Source organism: Python bivittatus, unplaced genomic scaffold, assembly GCF_059951505.1.
Source record: "Python bivittatus isolate LINGU-HERP-01145 unplaced genomic scaffold, Pbiv_v1 ctg000180_np1212, whole genome shotgun sequence".
In the NCBI taxonomy this organism is placed as follows: domain Eukaryota; kingdom Metazoa; phylum Chordata; class Lepidosauria; order Squamata; family Pythonidae; genus Python; species Python bivittatus.
The window spans coordinates 402,972-427,828 of NW_028277047.1; the positions used below are offsets into that span (position 1 = coordinate 402,972).

Here is a 24,857-nt window from a genome sequence, read left to right on the forward strand (position 1 = left end):
AGCGATAAGCTAAGAAAAGGAGGCGAGGCCAGCAGCGGGCTAAGCCAAGAAGACCCCCCGCCAAGCCTTGGGAGCAGTGCCGGCGCTGCTCCTTCGAGCCAGGGTTGTCGGCCAGGTGTTGCCTCAGGGCTCCTGCCGGGCCCCCTGCCAGCCAAGATGCTGACGGGCCTCTTTTTAAGTGCCTCTCTGGCCGTGCTGGTGGGCAGTGGGGAAGGCCGAGCCCTCCCCAGCTGCTTCTTTCAGTCTCAACTCAGAGGAGACTTCCTGTTCCCTTCCTGGCAGAGCAGAAGAGGAAGAGGAAGCATGCCGCAGGAGCCGTGGATGGGGAAGGAAAAGTGGCCCTCCTCGGCCCACGGAGTCAAGAGGCCCACAGAGTTTTCTCTTGGGCGGTTGGGTTTCAAAATCTTTGGTTCGCATTGTGCTGCTCCTGTCCCTGGGTGTTTTTGGGTTGGGGAAGGAGGACAGGAGATCTATCAGATCTATTTTTAAAACACCCACCTTGGCTGCATTCAGAAGCCCACCCAGCCCCTCTCTTCAGCCATCCTCATGTGTGCCCCAGTCAGAGGAGGACGGTCAAAAGGAGACCCATCCCCCTGGGGGACTTAGTCTGGTTTCTGCAGGCACCCACAGGGAAAAGAGGAGCTGGCTCTTGGAATCTCCCCTCCGTGCACATTTCTTGTTCCCTTGCATGTCCCACAAGCAGTTTTAGGGACACCCAATGGCTCTCCGCCCGATATCAGCAGTGCATTTTTTGATACTTGTCCTGAATTTGTCCTTGAACAGCAGACTTGGCCAGCTCTTAGCTGGGAACCACTCGGAAATGGACTTCAGAGGGCCCCTGCACCGCAGGGGGGCTGCAGGAGAGGGCAGGCTCCCTGGCCTCCAAAGGCATGGCTGCCAATTCTGCCAGATGGCCGAGGCATTGGAGCCGCCTCGGTCCTCTGCTTCTCAAGCCCGGGCAGGGATGGCCTGCTCCCGGTCTTGCAGAATGCCCAAGTCAGCCTCTGGACGAAAGCGGATCCGTTGGCAGAGGAGCAGGAAGGGCCTTTCATCCAGGCTGCTCCATCAGGGGGCTGGGGCCAGCCACGCAATCAGGAGTGAGGGAAAGCCTCAGAGAGGGGGCAGACCATGGGTCTCTTCCCCCAGACCCATCCCCAGGGATGCAAGCTCAAGCAGAACAGCAGGTTGAGAAGCAGAGCATCGCTCGGGCACTGGCGCTGCGCCGGCGCTTCCGATCTGACCGGTCCGCCTCTGGGCAACCGAGGACTTTTCGGCACTGCCACAGAAGAGGGCACCTACGTTCCTCCATGTGGAGGGCGCGAGAGCAAGGACCACCGCGCGTTTGAAAAGGGCACAGAGCGGGGGGGGGGGAGGCAGCGGCGGAAAAGAGCGGCTGAATCCCCCCCCGTCTGCTAAGCTGGACGCCCCTTGGCCGCGCGCTCTCCTTTCTTTGGCCTTCTCCTCCTCCTCCTCCTCTCCTCCTCCTCCTCGGGCGTCACGTGTGAACGCGCGCCCTCTCTCCCGCTCCCTCTCCCGCTCGCTCGCTCACTCGCGGCTTCCTGCTCTCAGAGGCGATCCGGAGCCAGGCGCATCGGCACAAAAAGCCACCCAGCCGCCAGCGCTCTCTCCTCCAGCTCAGCCTCTCCCGCTGACATCACTCGGCACGGAGGAGGAGGAGGAGGAGGAGGAAGGGTGGGGTGAGCGGGAGAAGAGCCTGGGAGAGAGCCGGAGCCGCCCGCCCTGCGCCTGGGCAGCCGCGACGCCCAGCTAGAGGGTAGTCCCGTCCCGCCCCGCCCCGCCCCGGCAGGCGAAGCCAGGACGCCCTTCGCGCTCGGCCGGCGGTGCCGGAGTGCCGGTCTCCTTCTGCGTTCCCAGCCGTCGCTGTGCCGCGGGTAAGTCCGGCGGCGCCCCCCAGCCCAGGGCAGCTAGCCGGTAAACGCGAGCGCGCCCTCCCAGGCTCCGCGGAAGGGGGAAAGGGGAGGGGGCGGGCTCCAGTTGGCGGCGCCGGCGCCGGCCGCTCTGCACATGGGCAGAGGCGGCCGTGGCGCCCCAAGGCAGAGCAGCTGAGCCGGAGACGGGCGCCGAGGCGCCTTCTCCTGTTCCGTCCCAGGAGCCGCCAGGCGCGTCCGGGGACCCTGGCCGACGAGTCTTCTCGTGACGGTGACTCAAACGCGGAACCCGCGTGAATCACTGCCGCCGCCGCCGCCGCTTCCTCTTTGGCCCCTCGCCCGGCTGCTAGCCCGCCCAGCGGCTTGCTGGAGACCGCCGCCGCCGCCGCCCTCCTTCTGGCCCGCGCTGGCTTTGCTCCCGGCCGGCCACTCCAGGCAGCGTGCTCGCTTGCCCGCTTGCTTTCGGAGCCCAGCCGGGCCCGGCCCAGCCCGACCGAGGCAGAGGGAAGGGGGCGCGGCCACCTGCACGCTGCCCGGCGGGCGTCCCCTGGCTCTGCGCGGCAAGGGTGGCTGCGGCGCTCTGCCCTTACCGACGCCGCCCGCGGCGCGCGCCCTCGCCCCCTCCCCCACGGCCGGAGACCTCGCCCGCCCAACCACCCGCCGGCCCGGCCGGCCCTCCTGCGTCTGGGGGCCGCGCAGCCCGTGCGCCTCGCCGTCGTGGCCGCCCTTTGCCCGCCGTGCCTTCCCCGCGCGCTTCCCGGGACCGGCCCGCCCGCGCTCTTCCTTTCGCCTTCGCTGGCAGCGCTGCGCCTGGCCCGGCCTCGGGCTGCGGAAGCCGCCCAGGGCGCCTTCGCTCCGGCAGCAGGGAGCCGGTCGGAGAAGGTCTGGCCGGGGAGACGCGAGAAGCGAGCGCGCGGGCCGGAAGCGCGGTCGCCGGCGGGTTTCTTAGGCGCCTTTTCCCCCGACACGGTCTCCGGCTCAGGGGCACCGGGCCGACCCGCTGCCTCCGTGGGGAAGGGGAGGGCACGAGGGAGGCGGCCTGGAGAAGCGGGCAGGAGCCAGTCCCCATTCCAGCCGGGGCGCGCGGGACAGACAGGGGGGCTCTGAGCGGCCCAAAGCAAGCGAAATGAGCCGCGGAGCTCCTTCTCCAAGATCGGGACAGCCACGACCCGGGGTGGCCTTCAAAGAGGAAGAACTCCGGGCAGACAGGTCTGTCCAAGGTGGGTGGGAGAAACCAGATGCTGGACGAAGAGGGGGCTTGGACTGTCCTGACTCTTGACTTCAAATTCAGCTGTCCAGGGAGGACAGCAGAGAGTAAGCCAGCTGACCCCCACCTGGGCAGCAAGCCCCACCAACCAGCAGCCCCCCCCCCCCCCGAGTCACGGTCCAGGCTGGGGGTGCAGTCTAGGCAGCCCTTCCTCCTCCTTCCCACTACTTGTGGGGTGGCCCCTCTGGAGCAGGCTGCCTGAGCAAAGGAGTCTGGTGCGGCTGGTCCTCATGGGGTGTCCTCAGAGTCCACTTGCTAATGGGCCTCTTCAGCCTGTCCCGCTGGGCCTTCTTAGCCTTTACTTTGCGGGCTGCGTCACTCGAAAGAAGAAAGTAGGACGGACTCAGGAGGAAGTATGAATTCACTGGCAGAACGTTTTCCTCTTTTGCTGAGTTGGTTTTAGTGCTTTGGTCCTTGGTCTGCAACCCATCTGCCTATGGCTGGGACAGGTGGCCGGTGCTCCGTGTCCTGCCTGGGTTTCCCCTGAAGCCTCTGTCCTCTGTCGGAAGCTGATGTTGGGCAACCTGGACCTCAACTTTGCTCCCACCGCGTCCCTCTTTTGTTCTTAGGATACTCTTACAGTTTGGCATCGTTTCTTCGCTTCCCTTCCATTGATTTTTAATGGGCTCTTCCACATTGCTCGGCTTGTTTGGGGTTTCTCGTGAGCCTGGGAGGAGTCTTCTGCTGGCTGAATCCGTCCCTTTGCTGCTCTCTTCTCTCCTGCAATTCCCCTTAGTTTATTCTTCCCCCTGGTCAGCCTTCAGCCTCCGCAGGGCTGTCATTTCAAGGGCTGCCCCAAACTCCCCAAACAGTGAATATGGTTTGGTTTCTCCCGGCCAGGTCCTTTCGACGATCATTCTGGGCTCAGAACAGGGGATCTGAACCACCCTCACAGGTCCTTTCCATCTTCCGATGGAGTTGGTGGCAGTTCTCCTCTTTTTGTCAGCATTGCGTTTCTGCTCAGCTCCAGCACTCGTGGATTTCCTTTCCTCCCCAGTTCTGTCTCCGTAACTGTCTTCTGAGATAAGCTGGAGGAGGCAGGAAAGAGAGAGAGTGGCCGAAGGTCACCCAACATGCTTCCTGATTCAACAGCAGGAATTTGAACTCTAGTCTTCCTCATCCACCATCTGCCCATTATGCCTCAGGAGTTCCTGGGTGACATATTTGTTAAGTGCTGTGCCAAATCTTTAAAAGGAAAGATCTTGGGGTGTCACATAATGGCAGATTGAGCTGTCTTCTCTCCTCCACTGCCAGGACCAGTGAAAGCCAGGCAGTGGAAATGGCTTTTCCTCTTCTGTGCTCAATTTAAAATGTCAGCAGAGAACATTTCAGCCCGAGTCCTTGCAAGGAATGGAACATGGCTGGGCGGGGGAGGGTGGCGGTGGAGATCACTTCCCTCTGACACTTCCTTGGGAAAAGGCAGATTAATACACTCTTCCGCTGTCCAACTGAAACTATTTTTAGAGACCCGGCAGGCAAACATGGTCGCAGGAGTTGGACATCAGTAGCTTGCCGACCTTCTTCTGATCAGTGGCCTGCTCTGCTGTGACCCTGTATCTTATGCCAGTACAATGTTTCTCACACAGATAAGGGAGCTTCATACATTCCCACGAAATGTTTGCCTTCGCTTGTTCTGTGCAGCCCCACCAATGTGGAAGGCTCATTACAAAGCATGGGGAAACAGCTCTTTGTCTCAAGGGGCTTTCAGTCTAGAACTGAAGACGAGGGACACAGTACGATTCCCTCCTGGTGCACATACTTCTGCTTCATCACCCTGATGTATGGAAGTAAGGGCTGTGCCAAAGGCATTACAGAAAAAGGAGGAAGCAAGAGAGCTGGCATCTCGGGGCTGTGGGCCGGCGGGCCGGCAGCTCCTGGGAGAAGGGGGTGAGTTGGTATCTTTCATTCCAGGCTATGAGTGATTTGCTTCCAAGGTGGGCACCTCTGGCCCGTTACAAATTGCTCCTTCAGAACCAAGGAAGATCGGATCCAATTAACTGGCTTCTCCGAAGCAGTGCCACACATTTGCTCTTCCCGCCTGCCAGGCAGGGTGCAAAACAGGTTAACTATTCTCCTCGTGCCCTGAATGGCATCTGTCTCTGGGTGTCAGCATGGATCAGCCCGTCCCTTGTCATTGTCTCAGAGTTTGGGCGCCGGGGGAAGTGAACAAAAAGGCTATTGTTCCGGCATTGCATTGCTCCCCCCTTGCTTTGCCTCGCCTTTGTTTCCATGTCCTTCGATATTCCTCCCCACCACACAGCCCCCAACCGGACATTCCATTCCATTTCCGGGGGTGGGGGTGGGGGTGGGGAGGGAGGGGTGGTGCATCTTTTGGTGGGGCTCTTGCAGGAGATGTGAGAAACAGCTGCATTTTCTTGAAAAGGAGGAACATAAAACGAAACAATAGAAAAGGACGAGGGAGCAGGGAGGCTGGGGAAATAAAAACCAAGCAGAACCAGCCCCGTGCAATTCCCCTCTGTGCAAAGGAAGCTGAACTTGCCAGTCAGGGCAGAAGGCTGGAATTTCAGATTAAAGCATTCCACATCTGCTGGGAGAGGAATTCTAACTGCAGGAGGAGGAGGGACCATCTTTCCTGTTTGGGAAGCAGGGCATCCCTTCGCAGCCCGGCTGCATGAAGCTACAAAGGTTGCCTGGCATTCAGCCAGCCTCAGCAGGCAGAGGTGGGCTTCTTCTGTGGCCACAGCTTCTCTCAGCATTGCCTTGAGCGCAGCCGCCTCCCAGAAGCTCTTGGAGTTGCAAGTACATTGTGGGCCGGGCCGAGAGGAATCCCCGTCCCATCTTTTAGCCGAAACTGGGAACCAGGCACCAGGTGCATCTAAATTCTGCCCCATTTTGATCTGCGTACAGCTGTGAGGATTCTCTTAGAATGTACTTTCTGGCAAAGAGATGGAAGATAGGAGTGCTGCACGGCCTGCCTTGTAGGGCTGTGGTAACAGAGCCAAAGCAAGGTAGAAAGAAGGCAGTCTAAGCATTAAGGGATTGTATCTGTCAGTCTGCCATGGCGCCCCAGAGACACCACCATGCAGAATTTGGGAAAACAGCCCAAGGCCGAGAGGCACACCGTGCAGTGCAGTTGCCTCAAAGGAAATGTGCAAATGTGCAGAATGAATTCAGGCGTCTTCACAGAATGCCATAAATCAACCTTTGGAAACGGACTTGCAGTTATTGTGCTGCACATCGGATGCGGTTATTCGAAGGGGGTGGCCTCCATCTCCTTCCACTCGCCCCTCCAGTACATGTCCCCACTGTTACCTATGGGTCTCAGCAGAGGGGGGAGGGCTGTGGGAGAAAGAAGGGTAAGGCGGGAGGGAGGAAGCTGGGGAGGGAAGCAGCTGGAAGGCCATTTCCTGAGCCTACTGCTGCCCTGACCTCCTGGGGTAGAGTAGGAAGCCTGGGAGCACAACCACCTTCTTGCTCCAATCCTCCCGTCAGCCCCCACCAACGGAGGAATGCACGCCATCTGTCTTTCCAGAATAGGCTTCATCCCTTTGTGGAGCAATTGGCAACTGCAGATGTGGCTGGCAGGTGGCCTAGAAAGAAAGTCCATGGCTGGCTGGCATTTTCAAAAGTTGGAGAACTAAAAAGTTGCTTTATTCCAAACTGGGTCACGGCCCCTCCGGTTCCTAATGGACATTTTCTGTCCACGGGCCAGAGGAATCCCATTCAGTCCTCCCTGGAGGGACTTTCTCAGAATGGGACCTTCCCAGGGCAGTGGGAGAGACAGGCATGCTCTCAAAGCTTGAGGGGTTAGGGGATTTGCCTCCTGTTTTGGGTGAAGGAGGATCAGAAGCAGGGCACAAGTTTGCACATTCTTGCTTGGACAGTCAGCTCTGGCACTGAACGCTCCTGGTCAATCCATCAGTTAATCTTTGAGGGTGCCGCAAAGCCCTCATTCTTTCCTTGTAGCAGCGGCTCTTGTTCTGAACGCCGACTGTTGTTTTGAGTGATCCTTAGGAAAACTGTCCCTTGCTCAGCTGACCTTTCAGGAAAAACAGTCAATATTTAGCCACCAGCACCACCAACTCCAGACCTTGTCAAGTCCCTCCTCTCTATCAAAGAAAGGCCACTGTTTGATGAAAAAGCCTGAAGGGAGATCGCTGGGGTTAAAGGCCAGCTTGTTAACAGCCATATTGTGTCACAAATTAAATTACTGCTTTGCAGAAAAGGATCAAGGGTCTCAGCCTCCACATAAGCGAGAGAGGGACCTCCGCTCACAGCACAATGGCCAAGGACTCCGCCAAGTCGGGAGGGGTTCGGAAAGGAGCATTACTTTTCAGCATGGGGGTTGGATCCACTTCTAAAAATGCTCCTTTGGAAGTTTCTATTATACTGAAATGTGAGTTCACAGGTGGCATGGCAACGGGAAGAGGGCAAAACGCTTGCTGGTCTATGTACTCCATTCCGTGAGTTTTTCTGAGTTGTTTTCCTCCTGAAACTCATACAGACCCAGTTCTCCTTAGATATTAAAGGGATAAATCAAACATTGAAGGAGAATGAAAATCAGAAAGATCAGTGGCTTTTCTTCTCAAGTCCAATCTCTGCCTTTCAAACAAATCCACACACCTCCAAAGGATTTTAGAAATATGACACGGCTCGATTTTTTTCTGGGGAGCAAATCAAGCCAAGTTTGACCTCTAGACCCAAAAGAGAGGGGGCAGGATAGAGAGAAATGGCTCCTCTACCACAAGGAAAGGGCCACCAAAACAAAAGCAAACAAACGAACAAACAAACAAAAAAATAGCCTGGGCTCCATCTGCCTCTGCAGGTATTAAACAGCCCCTGCTTGTCAGGTGCGCCTCCTGGGAGAAATCTCTCCGTCGCAGCGGAAATCACGGCCACACCTGGACTGGGCTCGGATTGCACAGGGATCTTGCTGTAGCCACACCAGCGTGTCTCACCCAAAGAGCAAACACTTGCTGGGCAAAATGCTTTGCTGCCTGTGACACCTCCAGGGCTTCAGATTTAATGGGAAAGGCGATAGGTTTGAGGAGAGAGGAAGAAGGGGGGAAGGGGGAGAGTTTGAAAGGCATATCTTGCTTAGCAGTTGCCATGGCAATTTCTCTTGCTCCTGTAAACTCAAGCTGGATGGCTTTCATTCACCCCCTCCCATTACGCTCCGCTTCCCTCCCCTTTGTTACATGCACTCCTAATTGCTGGGCACACTCTGTCCTTTCTGTTCCGCAAGGGGCTGCCAGTTTTCGCCCTTGCGCTCTGAGCCACTAGAGAAGGGCCAAGAAGCAGGTGGGACCTGGGCACAGATGCCTCCATGCTTCAGGGCAAAAGAGGGAGCAATCCTGCTTCTTTGCGCAGACTGTTCTGCCTGGGCTCCAGAGCCACGGCAGTGAAATCCCATCCTGCTTGCACTTTCCCCTTCCAGGGTCTCCATCCCATTAGGATACAACACCAACTAAACCCTGACTCTCCTTTCGCCCCATTATCTTCTACTACTTCTCTTGCATTCACAAAGCTCCCATCGCTCTTGTCGTCCTTCCTACCCCCACAGCTGGTTCTGCCTGATCTTCTTTTCCAAACCTCCCTTTCGCCACCGGCTGGCTGCACAGTTCTCCTTGCGTGCCGAGTCCTCGTCTCCAACGTATGCTTTAATCTTCAGCTCCATGATGGGTGTTAGTTATAACTTTCACACACATGCAACCCTCAACTTTGGTGAGGATCACGTGGCGAGCTGCTCAGGAGCCAGACGGCCATTTAAGAGTAAGAAAAGAAGATGGCAAATCCACCTCTTACCATCCTGCGAAGCAGCCGGGGACAATTCAGAACCTGACTGGCAGAGAGATCCTCAAGCTAGAAAAAGAAGCCCTGCAGAGAGGTCCACTAGGTGCCTAGTCTTCCGGTCTCCCAAAATTTGCCTCCTACCGGACCCACTGCTTTAGCTCACTCTGAGCCTGCAGAGACAAGCGGCAAATACAGAAGAATACTGTACGAGATTTGCTCTGGCAGATTTCCTTTGGTTCGCTAGACCAGGTTGAGGGCCATCTTTCTGTTGCACAGATGCCTCCGGAAGTAGGTCAAAACCAGCAGACGCTCCTGCCCCAGCTTTCTGAAATGGACACAAGGAGACCCTGACACAGAGGATCCAGGAGACCCTATAAGGGTGTTTCTTGTAGCAGCCTCTTGTCCCAGAGAAGCAGATCTGGCCCTGTTCACAGAGGGTTTTTTGCTGATCTTGCTGCTGCTGCTGCCATTATCACCACTTCATACCACTTTTCCCAACTTTGGGGACATACCGCCGGTGCCTTCAGGGCTGCCCCTCATTATTTTTCTCTGCCTCCCCCCACTGCAGTGAGATTTGGGGACAGAGCCTTGCTTCCTGTTTGTTTGCCTGTGGTGTCCACAAAAAGCTAAATCGGTGCTCCAGCTGAAAGCTTCCAAGTTACCGGGAGGCCATTTTTAACTCTTGGCCAGTGCGGTGAGTTTGAAGGTGGCGCTGATTATCAGTTCAGGACGGAAAGACCTTTGTGTTCTCTCCGAGCTCAGAAACAAACCTCTTTCCCCAGCTCTTCCAGCCCAGCTTTATTTTTTCCCCCCAGGTCTGTGAGAAAATATTCTTGGCAGGACACAAGGAGGAATAATGGCTCTCATCACAGTTCTATTTTCTCCCCACGGGTCCTCCCTCCCTCCGGCAGGCTGCCACCCAGCTGCTGTGCCTGCAGAAGGGCTGATTTTCATGAATGAACTGCCTCATGCATATGGATGAGCCGCTTTGCATAGGAGCCATGAATGGAGACAAAAGACATTGCTCACAACCCCCTTCCGGTAACTGTGTTCCTGCTGTTTTTGTTAGCAGGGCTTGCCCTCTCTCCGGCCTATTCCAGAATAAGGAGATGCTGCACAACTTGTGTGTTTGGAACTGCTAGGAATGACGTTTCCATATCGCTGAGATAGGCTTTTCTTCCTTGCTTCAGCTCCCATAATGTACCAACAGGAGGGCCAGCTGCTGACTTCAATGGTTGCTGCAACCACTCACAGCCCCAAAGGCCTGGGCATCATCGCTTGGGCCATTTGCACAATCCCTTCAAGGCGTAGCAATAGTGCAAGGTGGGTGTGAAAGTGGTGACAACTGAAGCATGTGCACGAGGTGGCCACAACATCTTCACACATGGAGAGGCCCGCCAGGGGTCCAGTCGGGTGTGCAAGCCAGGCAAACAGCTGCTCCTCCTCCTCACCCACCCCTTTAATGCTGCATTGTCATCAACACAATTCCGTCCTTTGTGCAGGTCCAAGTTTAAGCACTTTGCTCAAGCTGTTTTCTTTTTTAAATGATGGGGCTTTGTGGCATATTCAATTAGTTTATCTTGGCAAAAGGTTCTTCCCCCACCTTTCCTGCTACAGCCTGTACAGTCAGGTTGCCACAACCCTGTGTTTCATCCTTTTGGAAGATCTGTGGCCATCGGAGTCATCTCCCTGGCCACCAGCTAGGAGCCCGAGAGAAACAGCAAGACAAGGATCATTAATCCTGTCAGATCCTCAGGGCTCTGCTCTGCATGACAATGGAAATTTCTAGGGTCACCAAGCTAGAAAGCTGATTCACACCTATTTTGTAAGGGAATGAGGCCCATCCTACGAATGAGCCCGAATGAGCCCGATGAAGAGGCAGAATTAACTCCACATTTTTTGGAATGTGCCCTGGAGTGATGCATCTTAAATATCCATCAATGAGTCATCGCAGGAAGCCTTAACCAAAGCGGCCCAATTCCTTACTCAAATCAAGCTTGCAGATTCGTTCTGGGTGCAAAAAGATCCTCTTCTCTCTGAAACGGCTTTGGATGTCCACACGCTTCTCCTCCAGCAAGCTTTTTGGCAATGATTAAAACCTTTTTAAGCCAACTCCTTATGGTGTCCATTACTTGAGTGAAGCCCAGGAACAGTAAAAGACCTCTCCTTTGGGCGTTTTCTCCATTTTCCTTCGGAGTTTACTATTTGACGACTACTGTGAAACCCACCCAATTTTCAGATAAAATCAAACAAAGGCTATTTACTTTAAATGGTGTTATTATATAATGTGAGCTCCTGTGTTTCCTGACTTGGGATGCCCCTCCTCCCACCACAGGTCTGGCTGGGGGCCCACTGAACTAAACAGATGTCAGCAGCTGGAAAGGAAGGATTTGTTCCAAACCCAAAGCAACATCCAGGGCTTTGTGATTAGGGCATGCTAACATGGCTGGATCCCAGCGCTCGGTTCCTCTTCCGATTTGCCGCTCCCGAGAGCAATTACAGACTGTCTCCGGCGCATGACCTGATGTCTGGCTGTGCCTTGCGCCGGGCTTTCCACTCCACCGCCTTCCTTGCTAGGGGCTGGTTGGTACTTCTATTAATTCATGACTTCTCCAGGGCCACAAGATCTGACAATGTGAGAAAATGGAGGAAGGTTGCTGAAGCTCTTTTAGATAGGTTTCTGTTCAGGAAGCTCAGCAGGGCCCTTGTGGCAGGGAAGGAGAGGAATGCATTCTTCATTTTCACTGTGCCCCCTCTGCAACTTTCCGAAAACTACAACTGAGGGGAAGGTAATTCTCTGAAATTCAAGTCCTGCCTGGTCTTGCCATCAGGCACCTAAGGAGTCATAAAATCCTTTCAGTGCCCAGTAAGACTGGGTTTGGCTTTGTTGTTTTGCAACTCACGCAGGAATCGGGCAAAATGCCGTGGCTGGCCAGCCCTCCTCCAGTCAAGAATTTTTTTCGATCTCCGTGTGCATGGCTGGAAGGGAAAGCTGGACCCATAGGCGGTGCGGGACCTCAGTGGCGCTGGAGGGGCTGTTCAGGGTGTCTGTGCTGAATGGAGACCCTGCCTCTGTCTTGCAGGCCGGAGTTCTCCCTCCACGTGGAAAGCAATGCAGTGGTGGTGGGTTTCTGAAATGCAACTGCTGCTCTGTAGGTGAGAGTGCCGAACTGTCTCCCCGAGTTTCAAATGCAAGGCACACCTTTTGCAGTGGAAAAGTGGGAGGTGTGGAGAGGGTTTTGATGGCCAGGAGCACCTGAGTCCAGTTGTCCTTCTGATGGTTTTTCTGAGTGTTTTAGGTTTTGTTTCTGTCCATGAAAGTCTCGGGTTCAAAGCCTTGATCCTTCCAGTCTTCAGTCTGATCCTTCAGGAAAGGAAATTCGTGTTTCCAGAGGGCTCTCCCACATCCACTGGGGCTTTGGCCATTCTCTAGTCTATTGCACAGTCCTTCATCAGCTTCTGCAGCCCCAGCCCATGGAAAAAAACCTGGGTTGCTTTTCCTGCTGATCTCAAACATGGGGCTTCTCTGGCCAGCATGGCCCCGTGAAACCAGTGGTACCACGGACTTGAGGCATGTTGTGTTTTGCAGTACAAGTTTCAATCACTTGGGGGTGACATGGCCAGGACTCTCTCTGGATTCAGCAGGGGGTAAAGCAAGCTTTGAAGGAACAATTGGGAGGAGAAAAGTCCCTCGAAAGGCAACCTTGTAGAAAATGCAGAGGGTCCCGGCTTTTCTTCCTCTTAATGCCTTCTTAATTCTGGATTTCAGCCAGATGCAATTTCATTTCCTACGCTGTTTTTGGACAGGATAACAGATCGCTTAGCTTTTGGGGTCACTCAGCCCAAACTGACTTGTTCCAACAACAAGGTTAAGCACACAAAGCGTGAACTATTGAAAAGGAGTTTGGAGAACACGTCAATGCCCATAGCATCTTTCACTTTTTGGAGCAGAATTCTCCTCCCAACCTTCTCATAAAAGCCATTTCTCTAGAAATTATGAGTTAAGATAGAAATTGAATAAGGAAGTGCGACTGGAAGGTTCCCTCAGAGTAAACTTGAGAGTTGTTTTGCAGACATAATCCTCTATTTATGATACGGCAGCGGTTTGGGGGCTTTAGCACATTGCGGGTAGAATTTATGTTTTATTACCATTGCTTTTTATTGCTTTTAATCATGTTTTGTATTTTTGCGGAGGTTGCGGTACCAGGAGAAGGAGGCCTAAAGTTAGATGTAATTAATTAACAAAACAAAACACATTAGGCAGGAGCTGTTGCTTGCCTCCTAAGTGAAGAACTACAGTATGTTTAAAAAATAAAAAGGTATAAAGCTGGGTTTTTTCCACTCCTGACAGAAGTCCACAGCCTGCCTCTTTTCCCTCCCCAGCTGATTTCTTCTAGAAATTAATCCATATTTAGTAATAGAACAAAGCTAAGTTGCTCCTGGCTAGCGTAGGAAATTGCCAAATGCCTGCATGTGTTTTTATACTTGTGTTTAAGGGATTCTTCCTCTCCTTTTGGAGGCCTGTCTGCGCTGAAGGGCAGCCATCTTGGGAACTGTGAAGGCAGCTGCGCTCCATTTCTTGTCTGAGAAATTTCCTCTTTTTTAATTCCTGTTTTCCTCTGAAGTGCATGCCTGCTTGAGAGACAAACTGGGGAGCAAAGCTGGATAAAGCTTTGTGACTGGAGATTACCCTTTCCTCAGGATCCATCTTGGAGCCGTTCTTGAATGAAGGGAAGTTAGGCTGCTCTAAGAAATAGCTTTCTTTGACGAAGGCTCTCCCCCACAATTTTCACCCCAAGGTGCCCTAAGCTGAGGGAAATTGCTCCAGAAATGTTCATTTTAATTCAGTGCAAAGCGAGGGCAACTTGCTGAAGAAATCCTAGAGCCCCGAGGAAAGGGTTGCTCATCCTTCTCAAAATGGCTTCCCTCACGCCACAAGAAGGCGCACGAGCGAGGGCAAACGGCAGGCCAGCCATTGGCGGGGAAACACGCATTCCCTTTTAGGGATAAAGAGAGCACTAAGCAAAGTATTTTTTTTCTGGCAGGAGCCCAAGCAATGTCTGCCTTTGTGGCGGTTCCTGAGGGCCTTCTAAATATTTCCCTAAAAATAAAGAGAAGCTAAAAATATGGCCTCCAAGGCAGAAACATTTGGGTCAGGGGGAAAATATATCTATTAACTGCATTGGGACTGCAGACCCCTTGGACTTCCCTCAGAAACCAAGGGGCCTTGTCAGCAAGCGCCATCTTGGAAAAAATAGCGTTGTTGTCCTCTGCTTGCGCTTTCCTGAGAAACTGACCTTTTGTATAAATAGAGCCCCCTTTTTCTGACCAAAGGCCGCTCAGCTTTGCATCGGTGAGGGAGAAACCCTAAGTGGCCATAAGTAAGTTGCCCTCAAGGCTTGTCCCCTCAGGAGCCATGTTGAACTGCTGGGATAAGGAGCAAAGCCTGGAAGAAAGCTGAATCCAGTTACCCCTTTTATCCCTTTTCCCCCCCCTTCTACTGAGGAAAACGACCTCCCCTCGGTGTTTGGGGCCTTCAGTGCGCTCTGACTGGAGGGCTGGGGCTTCCCTCAGGAGCCATCTTGCTCAGCCAGCAGGAGCCATCTTGGGACATCTCCAAGGGCCCAGATTCCTGGTCTGCCTGAGGAAAAAAGCACCCAGGCCAGGCCTTTCTGGGTGGAAATTCGCTTTTCCTCCAGATCTGCCTTGCCAGCGCTCCAAGGAAACAAAACCAAACTTAAGACCCCAGATCGGCAGGCGACGCAGCGTCTTGGAGAAGGGCTGTGCCTCAGAAGAAGGCCTGTCCTTTTGTAAAGCAGGAGGAGGAAAAAGAAAACCGCTTTTTCCCTGCTAAGAAACGCACAGGCTCCCTCCTGTCCTCCTGTAAAAATGCTTTCCCGGCCTGTCAGGCCTCCACAGCTGATCCCCGCAGCCATCAGCCATATCCAGCCCTTCCTGCTCTCGCATTCAGCTCACATGCGGCTAAAAGCCCGGCCATTTGTGTATTTAAAGGCACTTGCCCCCGTTTTTCGGGCTACCCTATGCTTGGCATAACTTACCTTCAGAACAAAGCAATCCTTGGCCTGCAGAGTTACAAGGGACCAGTCATAGCACAAAAGGAAAAAGGGGCGGGGAGGGAAGAAGGAAAACCAAGGCTAGCCAGGCTTCAGTTCTTAAAGGGACAGACCGGGATTTAGCCTTTGCAAAGGCAGTGCGGCACGCTTGACCTTGGCAGCTAGGGAGGATGGGGCTGGGGCCCAAGCGCTCTGGAGGGTGGGCAGCTTGTGGGAAAGCTGCCCTAGATCGCCCGGTAATTAAACCCCCCTCCCCGTGCTGCGGCGTGGGATTCAACGGCGGGCAAGCCTTCGGCCCCCAGACGGCCAAAGGCAGCTGGCATGGATCAGGCATTTCAGAAAATGTGCCGATATTGCGAATCTCTCTCTCGTTCCAAGCAAATCTAGGCCACAAATCCTCTTGCAACCCCCTTATGGACTAGTGGATTTAATCTGGGGAGATTGCTGAGGCAAGGGGGGGGCAACCTGGGTGGGAGCGCCGGGCGCAGGAGCCGTGGTGTGTTGCAACGCATGGATGGACTCCGTGGGTCTGCGCCCTCCGAGCTTCTCATCCCACCTGCTCGGCTGGGCCGGCCCCAAGCGCCCTCCCTCTGCCATGCCACACAGTCTCTCCTGCGGGCTCAGGGGCCTGCGAGGGCGCGAGCGCCGCCCATGCCAACTTGTTTTCTCCCGCCGTTATCTGCCGCAGCCCTTGTTTTCCTGCTCCAGCTGCCCGGCAGGCCTGAGAAATGGGCAGAAGGCCAGTGGAGGCCATTGTTGGGGGCCCAGGAAGGGCGAGGAAAGGAGGGCAAGCCCCCAAAAGAGGCAGGCATGGGGCGTGGAAAGGGCGCGCGAGGGCAGAGGGCTCCCGGGCCTCCCCCCTGCCCTCGGGAGCAGGGTACAGGGTCCGGAGGGCAGGGCAGGGCAGGCCCCCTCCCCGGGCAGTCGGCTGGGTGCACGGCTGCCCAGCTCCTGCGTGCCCGGAGGAGACGCGCCCCAGGGGCAGAGGGAGGCAAGAAACGCGGAACAGCCATTTGCCCTGGCTGGAGCCGGCTGGCCTCCCTCTCCCCCTCCGTGGCTCATTGCTCAGAAAAACAGCCATCTGGAAAGGGGGTTGCCTTTTGCAAACAGAGCAGGAATTTCCTCTTCCTAGGGAAGTCGGGAGAAGGCAGAGCAGGTGGGGCAGGCCGGCAGAGCAGAAGGCGGGCGGGGGGAAGAGGAGGCCGAGCGCACCCTGCGCCAAGCCCCTTCTTCCGGGCGCGCCGGCCCCTGCGTTTCCTGCTGGACTGGAACAACAGCTGGATCGGCCTCCCGCATCCCGCACTCAGGACAACAGCCGGCCCGCCGGCTGACGGTGGCCGAGCTGGGCTCTGCTGGCGGGAGGCCCTGGCTGGTCGAAAGGAGCTCTGTGGCCCAAGCCCCCTCTTGGCCATGTTTGTACAATGTTTGGTACCGAAACTGCGGTTTAGCAATTGCCATGGCCACGTGCCCACAGCTGCTGAGCCCAAACCCACACCGGCCCCATTATGGCTCTGTGGTGTCTGGAAGACCAGTTCCCTCTGCAACCTCTTCCGCCAAGGAGAAGTGGCTGAGAAGAGCAGCTGGAATCAACGAGAGCGAAGGGTCACAGGGCTGTTGGGGTCCTCTTGGGCCCCGGAGGGCAGCATTCCTTCCAGGGGTGCCACCAGACCCAGAGGGGGTCTTTAGGGACTCCCCGTTGGTCGGAGCGGCCTCGTCCGGCATCCTCCTCCTTGCAGGCTCTCCCGAGTGCCTCTCCGTGCCCAGTGTCCCCCGGGTGGCTTCGCCTGCCTCGCCCTCCAGCGGCACAGCCGACAGTGGCGAAGGCTTAGGGTCCTTGTGGCCCCCACAGCGGGCAGTCACGTGCAGGGAATGCCAGGAATTCCGTGGGAATCGCTCTGTAGGAGAGGCCACGCCAAGCAAGTGAAAAAGGGAGAAGGGAAGGGGGCAGGAGACCAGACCCTGGTTTTGCACACTTCTGGGTGCGCAACTGGGGCGTTTACCTTTGCCGACGGAAACAAGCACCCGCTGAAGCTGAATTTGTGTGGTTTCTTCTGGAGTCTCCGGGGGCTTCCCCCTCCCTCGGCATAGGCGTGGGTGGGGGGTATGCAAAGAAAGTCATGTGCACCAGAAGTGCAGAGAAGGAACGTGGCAATTTCACCTGGGGGGAAGCAGCCGCTCACGAACGTTGTGTCGAGAATGTGCTCCTGTTGAACCGCCGAGCCTTTTTGGTGAAGGGGGATTAGGAAACTGTGGCAGGTACTACAGAGATGTTGGAGCAGCGGAAATAAATGTTTTGGTGTGCGTGGGGAATGATAAGCGGCCGTGACCAGGGCACGAGAGTTATTGCACAGGAGAAGGTTAATTAAAGCGGGTGTTCTGGTCAGGGAGCATCCCGGAGATGAATGGCATCTGTTGGCTTGCAGGCAAAGACTTGTGGTTGAGGGGCTGGAGGTGGACAGACAGCCACTGTTTGAGGGGCTTCTGGTTCCCTGGTCTCTCTCTGGGCCTGAGTGCAGCCCCCCACCTGGCAGGAATGTGGGTCTTCAGGAGGGGGTGCCATGTGGGAAGCTGGGGATGTGCATGCGTGTGCTTCTGCTTTAAAGGGCACAGGAAGGCGGTCCATGGCACGCATAGGCAGAACTGCGGTGGCATTTATATTAGCGCACGTGAGCCTTTATTTCCTAGCTGGGCAAGAACACAATTGTCGTAAAGGGTGTGAGAGCTCATACAACTGCGTCGGTGCCCTGCGGTGCGTCTAGGCACGATACCTTGGGGCATACGGATCTAGATTTCCCACAACTTCACATTTTTCTTCTCCCGCTAAAGAACCGAGTCCCTAAGCAAGGGTTTCTTTTAAACAAGTACATTTTTCAAATGAAGAAGTAGGCTGGGTGGAATGAGAGCTCTTAACCGCTGTCTGGAAATCCAACTTTTTTATTTCCCATACCTCTGGATAATAAATCACTGGATTTTGCGCAGCATTAACAGGGAACAGCAACTGCAGTGAGATAGCAAACAACAGATTTAGGGCATGTTTCTGAGAGAGATGAAGAGAGGCAAGGTATGTTTGGCTCCACTGGTTGTTTCGGGAAAATAAATGCATTCGTGCCTCAAGAATATACCAGAATCTGCTCTCACGTTTGAGAAAACCGTGTGGGAAAGGAATTTGGATGGCCCCAGTTTCTTTCTTCTTGCGAAGGCAGATCTAAAGCCTGTCAGTTCTGCCCTGTCTCACATTCAGCCCACCCTGCCTTTCTGTCAAGCTCCCAGAGGAAAGAAAGGGCTACACACTTGGCAGGGAGGGGTTGAGCCCCCCCCCCCCCCCCCGCAGAAGCTAGCAACACGTTGAGATTTGATCAGGTCCTGCTTGGAAAGCAGCGATCAAACTCAGGAGCAAGTGCCAAGGAAGTGGGCGAGCTTGGGAGAACCCGCAGACTTCAGCTTCTGATGCAGGGCGAGAAAGACGGAGCACGTCCAGGGTTTTTAAGGATGTGGCACACCTCTTGAAGGATGGTGCCACAAGGAATCAGGGTCAGGTCCTCGGTGGCTGACAAAGCCTAGCGGAGACACAGCAGTGGGTGCAGTTGTGCTACCTTCCTCTTACAAAAAATAGCCACGTTCTCGTGATCCACAACTGACCCACCCCATCCCACCCAGATGGCACGTGGTCAGGGATTCTGGACTGCCCTAGAAAGCTGGGTGATGCCTCTGTCTGGAAATTATTTCCTGTTGTCTTCATTTTCAAATTAAAAGGCTCTAACCCTCATCACTAATCTGCTGGGCAGAGCTGAAACCAGACTTCTGTTGGGATGCAGAAAGTCTATTCTCCAGGGGGAAGCGGGAGACCAACACAGTCTGCGCACCGTTTTTAGTTGGGATTTTATTCTGTCCATTCGAAGGCACAACTTGCCATCTGTGTTTAAACCACCCAGGCAGCCTGCCTAGGTCCTCTGACTCCAGACTCAGCTAGGTGAGGAGCTACAGAAGAGGAAGGGAGGGCAGCCGCCGCCTGTGCCCGCAGAGCAGCAGAGTTAATGGGCCCTTCCCCAACCCCAACCGCCTGGCAGCAGCCGATGCCCAGCCTGACAAAGGCAGCACCGCCTTACCTGATGAGGGGTGGAGGGTGCACCGAAAGACCAGCGCCCAGGGTGTGGGGCCTTAGTCCATCCCTTGGGGCCTGACCCACCCCTTCTCCCTTGCAGAGATGGCAGAGTACAGCGCCCTGCTGGAGGAGCTAGCCGAGAACATCACCAATGAAGACCTGGACCAGCTGAAGTCTGCCTGCAAGGAGGACATCCCCAGCGAGAAGCATGACGAAATAGCCACCGGCAAGGACTGGTTTGGGTTCCTTGAGAAGCACAAGAAACTGGACAAAGGTGGGGAGGAGCAGAAGGGGAGGGAGGATCTTGGGGTGAGAGCGCAGCGGCGCCCTTGCCCATGTGCCGCCTGGGAGGCAGAGTGCCTGCTTAGAAACTGGGGGGGGGGTGAATGTCACTGGGGCTGTGGGTGCGTGTGAACCAGGTGTATGAAACCACTTGTCAGACGTGCCTCAGAACTAGGCTCCCCTGGGGCAAAATGCACAGGGCGAAGGGAGATTTCCTCCCCCAGCAGCAGCAGCAGCAGCAGCAGCAGCGCGAGATTCTCAAAGGCTCTGCTGGGTCCAAAGGCTCTGTTGGGCTCCCAGGTGATGCCAGTCACCTTCTGGGCTACTCACCCCTGAGAGGGCCAGCAATGCCGAGGAGAGGAGCTCAAGCGCTGCGAGAGGGACGAAGGGCAGCCGGGTGGCCGGGGTCTTTGGGAACTGACAAAGGGGGACAGGGAGGTGCGAGGAGCCCCCGAAACAGCCACAGGCTCTAGGACGGGCTGGGATTAGCGCCCTGATGCTTTTGTCCCCCAGGCGCACCTGCCGGGGTCTCTGCCTCCCTCGGGCAGGCGTGGGCCGTATCCAGCCTCCCCGGTTGGACAGCTGAGCCCTTCCCAGCGTTCTCCTGCTCTGCGGGAAGGAAGAGGAAGGTACAGATGGTGCTCTGGTGTTAGTGATGTCATTTGTTTTTGAGCAGAAGAGGGCTGTTTTCGCAGGGCTGTGGGCTGGTTCCCTTCGCCTCCTGGATGCATTCAGCAAGAGTTTGCACATCACCCACCCACCCTCCCCACCTTTGCACCAGCATTGGCCACCCACACACCAGCGCCGTGAGCAGCCTCACACTGCCATGCGACACCCACACAAGCCCGTCATATGACTCCAGAAGCGGCTCTGCCAGGAGGCGCACGCACCTGGAGGTCTGCCGCCGCAGCAGCAGCAACACACACAACCTGTTGCCCGCGATTGCCCAGGGCCGCGTGGAGGGAGCCCCCCCAATGCATCCAGCCTTGAGGCAGCTATTTGCCTGTTCCCACCGGCGATGCAGCCTCCCTCCCTCTCTCTTCCTCGTCCCCTAATTGCCCACCTGTGTCCCCTCTGCACAGACAACCTTTCCTACATAGAGCACATCTTTGAGATCTCCCGTCGCCCGGACTTGCTGACAAGGGTGGTGGAGTACCGTACACAAGTGCTGAAGATCTCGGAAGAGGACGAGGTGGACACGAAACTGACCCGCATCCCCAGTGCCAAAAAATACAAAGGTCAGGAGCTTCTCCACACGGGAGGGCAGGAGGGCCGGCACTGGGACAGCTCCGTGTACCTCTTGGGCCCCTATCTGGAGGCCCTGGAGGGGGGCTGGGCGGGCTGGGCGGGCTGAAAGGGGGCTACCTGAATTCCTCCTCCCCCCCCCGGGACCTGCCATTGCAGGAGCCAGACCTGGCGCTGACCTCGAGCCCGTCTTTCTCTCCACAGACATCATCCGGCAGCCCTCAGAAGAAGAGATCATCAAACTGGCTCCCCCACCCAAAAAAGCCTAAAGCCAACGGGGGGGGGGATGGAGGGGCACAGCCCCAAGGACCACTGCCACCCCGCCCCTCCGCTCCCCCCGGCTCAGGCACTTTGCAGCTTCCCCTTCGCCCCCTCTGCTTACGCTCCTCTCTGCCTTGTCCAAGCCAGAGGACCGGGGAAGGGGGGACGTAGGGGGCAGCCAGCCGCTGGGCCCCTGCCTCCCCCTCCCCATGTTTCCCCCCTCAGCCACTGTCTGGTACACGTTTTAGGAGGTTGCTGAGGCCTGTTTGGGGCGGGGGCTGGAAGGCTGTGGCTTGGGAAGCCCTCCCCGCCGCTGCTGCTGCTCCAACACAGCCACCCCCCACCCACTGGGCAGGAGCAGACCCCCGAGTGGAACAGGATCGCAGGCCAAATTCGCAAGGGAAGAAGGAGAGAGGAAGTGGGACAGAGAGAGAGAGAGAGAGAGAAGGCAGCAGGTGGGGGTGTGTGGAGAGGGCCCCTGGGTAGTGCCAGAGGAACGCCGGGCAGTCTGCCCCCAAGCAAGTTCCCCATCACCTCTGCCACAAGGGTGCGGGGGGAAGCAAAGGGGAAGGAGGAGCTGAAGGGGGGATATTGCTCCTCTAGCAGGCTTTGTCACCATCCCTTGCCAGGGACCCCAGGATTTTCTGCAGGAAACCCTGCAAGAGACCCCCTGCCCCCCCACACGTACCCAGCGCCCTGTAGGAGTCAGTGAAGGCTGTGGTTGCTTGGCAAAGCTGTGACTTTAGAAAGCCCTTGGGGGAGGGAGCTGGAGGGCTGTGGCACCCCACTCGTAACCCAGGCACAGAGCCCCTCTTTTCAGGGGACGGGAGGATAGGGGTGCAGACGGCTCTTCCAAGAGCGCATGGGGGTGCAGGAAGCTGGCATGGGAAGCAGAGGAGGGACCGAGCAAAGGACAAAGGGAGCAGGAGATGGGTGGACACGAAAGGTCTCAAAGGGCGGTCAGATGGGGGCGTCTGCTCCTTCCCAGCTGGCCCAGGGCCCTGAAAGCAGGGGAGCAGAACTGCAGTCAGGGTGCCCCGCCACAGACCCCCCCCCCCGCCCGTCCACAAGGTGCCTTCCCTGGGTTCCCGACCCCGGTGGCCTCTCCAGGCGTTCCCACGGGTGCCTCCTTTTCTACTCCCTTCCTGTGCCTCTGGTGGGGGGCAGGGTAAGCTGCCCATCTGGCCACGCTTGCACACAAGGTCTAAGCCACGTTGCCCGTCACGGCTCTTGCTGGAGTCCCTGCGCTGCCCCTGCACATGGCAGGTTGGGGGAAGGAGCAGCCCCCTCCGATGCACCTCCCACCCCCTTGAAACCAGCCCCTCCCCACTGGGGGGCTGGAGCCCCCCGGGAGGGGGGTCCCAGGATGCAGAAGGGGGCCCAGCTGACCTCCATCCTGCCCCAGACTGAACTCTGGCAGCCCTTGAGGTTTGGGGTGGCAGACTCAGCTCCCACCCCCTTGCCGGGCTGCCTCCCTGCGCTGCCCTCGAAATGGCAACAGCGTGGCCCTCGCACATGTGGACGCCCGCCAGCGGCTTGCACGCCTGCCTCCGCTCAGAAAGAGACCAAGGAGCTCCAGCCTCCCGCGTTGTCTCCTGGCACACGAACAGGAGGCACTGAGCGCACCCAGGTGAGAAGCGCCAAGCAGCCATCGACGAGGAGGAGGGCTGATTTGTCGTCTCCCCACCCCGCTGGAGGTCACGGACACGGACTGGCGGTTGCGGGGATGGCGTGCCAGAGGCTGGGCTACTTGGGCTGCGCTTCTGGCTCCTCCAGCATCGAAGAGCTTCTGGCTCCCTGCGCTGGCCTGCTGGGGACGGAGAGAGCTCGGAGTCTTAGGGAAACGGCTCTCGCGCCGGACTGCTAAGGATTTCTGTTTAATATATTTTGGTTTAGTCCCGACATCTGCGCATCTTGGCTTCCCGAGCCCCTTAAAACGGCGTAACCTTTCCCTGACACTGGTGTTGTGTTCTTTGTGTTGCGTAGCGAGAGCTGGGCTAGACTGTGCTTTTAACAGGGTGTCCCGTCAAGGCCACCTCAGTGTCTCCCGCTGCTCCTTCCCCATCTGTCCACCACGCACAGCCTCCAGGGCCACGTGCAGCGCCACGACTGTTGGAAAGAGCTGGCAGAAAGGACAGGTGCCCTTCCAAGAGGGAGGAGGAGGAGGAGGAGGAGGAGGAGGATTCAAGCTCTGGGACGTGCTTCGTTCAGTATCTAGCTAGACTTCTTACATCTCCCGCGTTACCAACAGTCTGTCTTCAAGCGTGTTGTGTTGTAGCAGGCAAAGTCTGCAAGAGATGGGAGTTGGAGGAAGCAACCAAGCTCTGCCAGCCACATACCACAGGGTGGGAGCAGAGCAGACCCAGCCCCAGCCCCCCCAAAGTCCCCCTCTGGCAAGCCACACCCGCGTGGGTCAAGCCTTCCCACAGAGGCTTCACCCTTCGCCAAGGCTCTGCAGCACCCCAGGGGCAGCCACGGGTTCAGCCTGCATCGCCCGGGCTGTTCTCCATCACCCAGGGCCAACATGGAAGGTTCATCTTTGTCTTAACTGGCCTTAAATTAGTATTTTCCTCTTCTAGTGTTTACAGCTAACAGTTGGTGCTGATCTCACTGCAAATTAGCACCAAGTAAAAATAGTATTCTGGGGGGGCGGGAGGGGGGAGTGAGCGAATTTCTCAAAACAAAATGAAGAGCAAAGCAGCTTTAAAACCTCTATCCGCTTAAAACTGGCTCGTCTGCACTGCTGTGCCAGAAGCACTTTCTTAGCTCAGGTCTCTCTTTGGAAGTTGCGCCTTGCAAAGGCTTCCCAACACGCTCTTGTCCCGGAGGGGAGGTTTTTGGAGACTGGAAGGGGGGGCACAGCAGAACAGCACTCCCCCGGGACCATTCGGTGGCTTCACGATGCCCCTCGATAGATGCACGCACAGACACCGCCCCCCCAATTGCAGCAGAGCCCAGAGCCCGCTCCCACCCTGTGACCTAGTGAGCCCCAGCCATCAAATCCCCTTGACCCAGGCCAGCTTGGCCAGTTAGCTTTGCCCACCTCCCAAGAATCACCCCCAGCCGTATTCCGCACCTGACGAACAGCGCAACGGTTGCAGCTGGATGGGTCCTCCCAGGGACTTGCAGCTCCCAGGAGCGACGGAAGGGAAGTAAAGGCACAAGTCCTGTCCTCTGCTGCCAGCTCTCCACTTTCCCCCCAACTTCCCCAACCCTGATGCTCAGACCGTGCTAACTGTGTGTACATACATATTATAAATATATGTATATTAAATATAATATGGAGTGTTCAGTGTTAACTTATTTTCTTTGTCAAGTGGACCAAAAATAAAGGAAAAAAAAAGCAAAGAGGAATTGTAACAGAATAGTTGTTTCTAACTTCAATAAAACATTCATTTCTGATTATAGAACTATTTAAGAAAGAAACCAGATATGCTGCTGTGGGGCGTCACAGACAGAAGCGGGATTGGCTCATTACAATCTGAACAGGTTGCACAGAGAGGCATGAGGGCCCACCCTGCAGGACTGCCGAGTCCGTAAGGGCATGGGGGTGCAGTCTGAAAACCCACCTCTCACGCAGCCACCTTCCAAGCCAGAGTTTCTAAGCTGATGAAAAAGACGCACGACCCGCCCTCCCACCCTAAGCCAGCAGCAGCACCTCCTGGAAGGCCCTTAAGATCGAGGCCACTAAGATCAGAAAGCGAAGCGCACCTGTCTGATCCTGCCTCCCGTCCTTGGCTGGAGTTTTCACCCCTCTCTTCCCCAATACGCACCCCTCCGAAGCCGCCCTGGTGGCACCGACTCTGCCTTAAGCTGCTTTTCCAAATCCCAGCCAGCCACACTGACCAAGTTAACAAGAGACCCAGCTGTAATGGATCCCGCTGTGATCTAGCTGAGTTTAGGCCCAAGGATATGGCTTCACAAATTGGGGGCTACGACACTAAGCAACGCCCCACTCAAGTCCTAGGTGTCAGAGCATCAAG

At 56.2% G+C, this 24,857-nt stretch overlaps 1 protein-coding gene across 1 annotated transcript; it reads left to right on the plus strand.

The window, feature by feature from the left end:
* Window positions 1-1,645: 1,645 nt before the first annotated feature.
* Window positions 1,646-24,153, plus strand: PEA15 (proliferation and apoptosis adaptor protein 15). Its single transcript, XM_088137042.1, has 4 exons — window positions 1,646-1,892; window positions 19,187-19,360; window positions 20,451-20,606; window positions 20,818-24,153. Exons 2-4 carry the CDS (start codon window positions 19,189-19,191, stop codon window positions 20,880-20,882), a joined length of 393 nt encoding a protein of 130 aa, XP_087993168.1. The 5' UTR covers window positions 1,646-1,892; window positions 19,187-19,188; the 3' UTR covers window positions 20,883-24,153.
* The last annotated feature ends 704 nt before the right edge of the window (window positions 24,154-24,857 follow it).

What these genes read in the sequence shown, in the direction of transcription:
- PEA15 (XM_088137042.1), top strand. Translation starts at nt 19,189, where the DNA reads ATGGCAGAGTACAGCGCCCTGCTGGAGGAGCTAGCCGAGAACATCACC. An exon ending in GCACAAGAAACTGGACAAAG is followed by an intron (nt 19,361 to 20,450) that starts GTGGGGAGGAGC and finishes CCCTCTGCACAG; the next exon opens with ACAACCTTTCCTACATAGAG. An exon ending in CAGTGCCAAAAAATACAAAG is followed by an intron (nt 20,607 to 20,817) that starts GTCAGGAGCTTC and finishes TTCTCTCCACAG; the next exon opens with ACATCATCCGGCAGCCCTCA.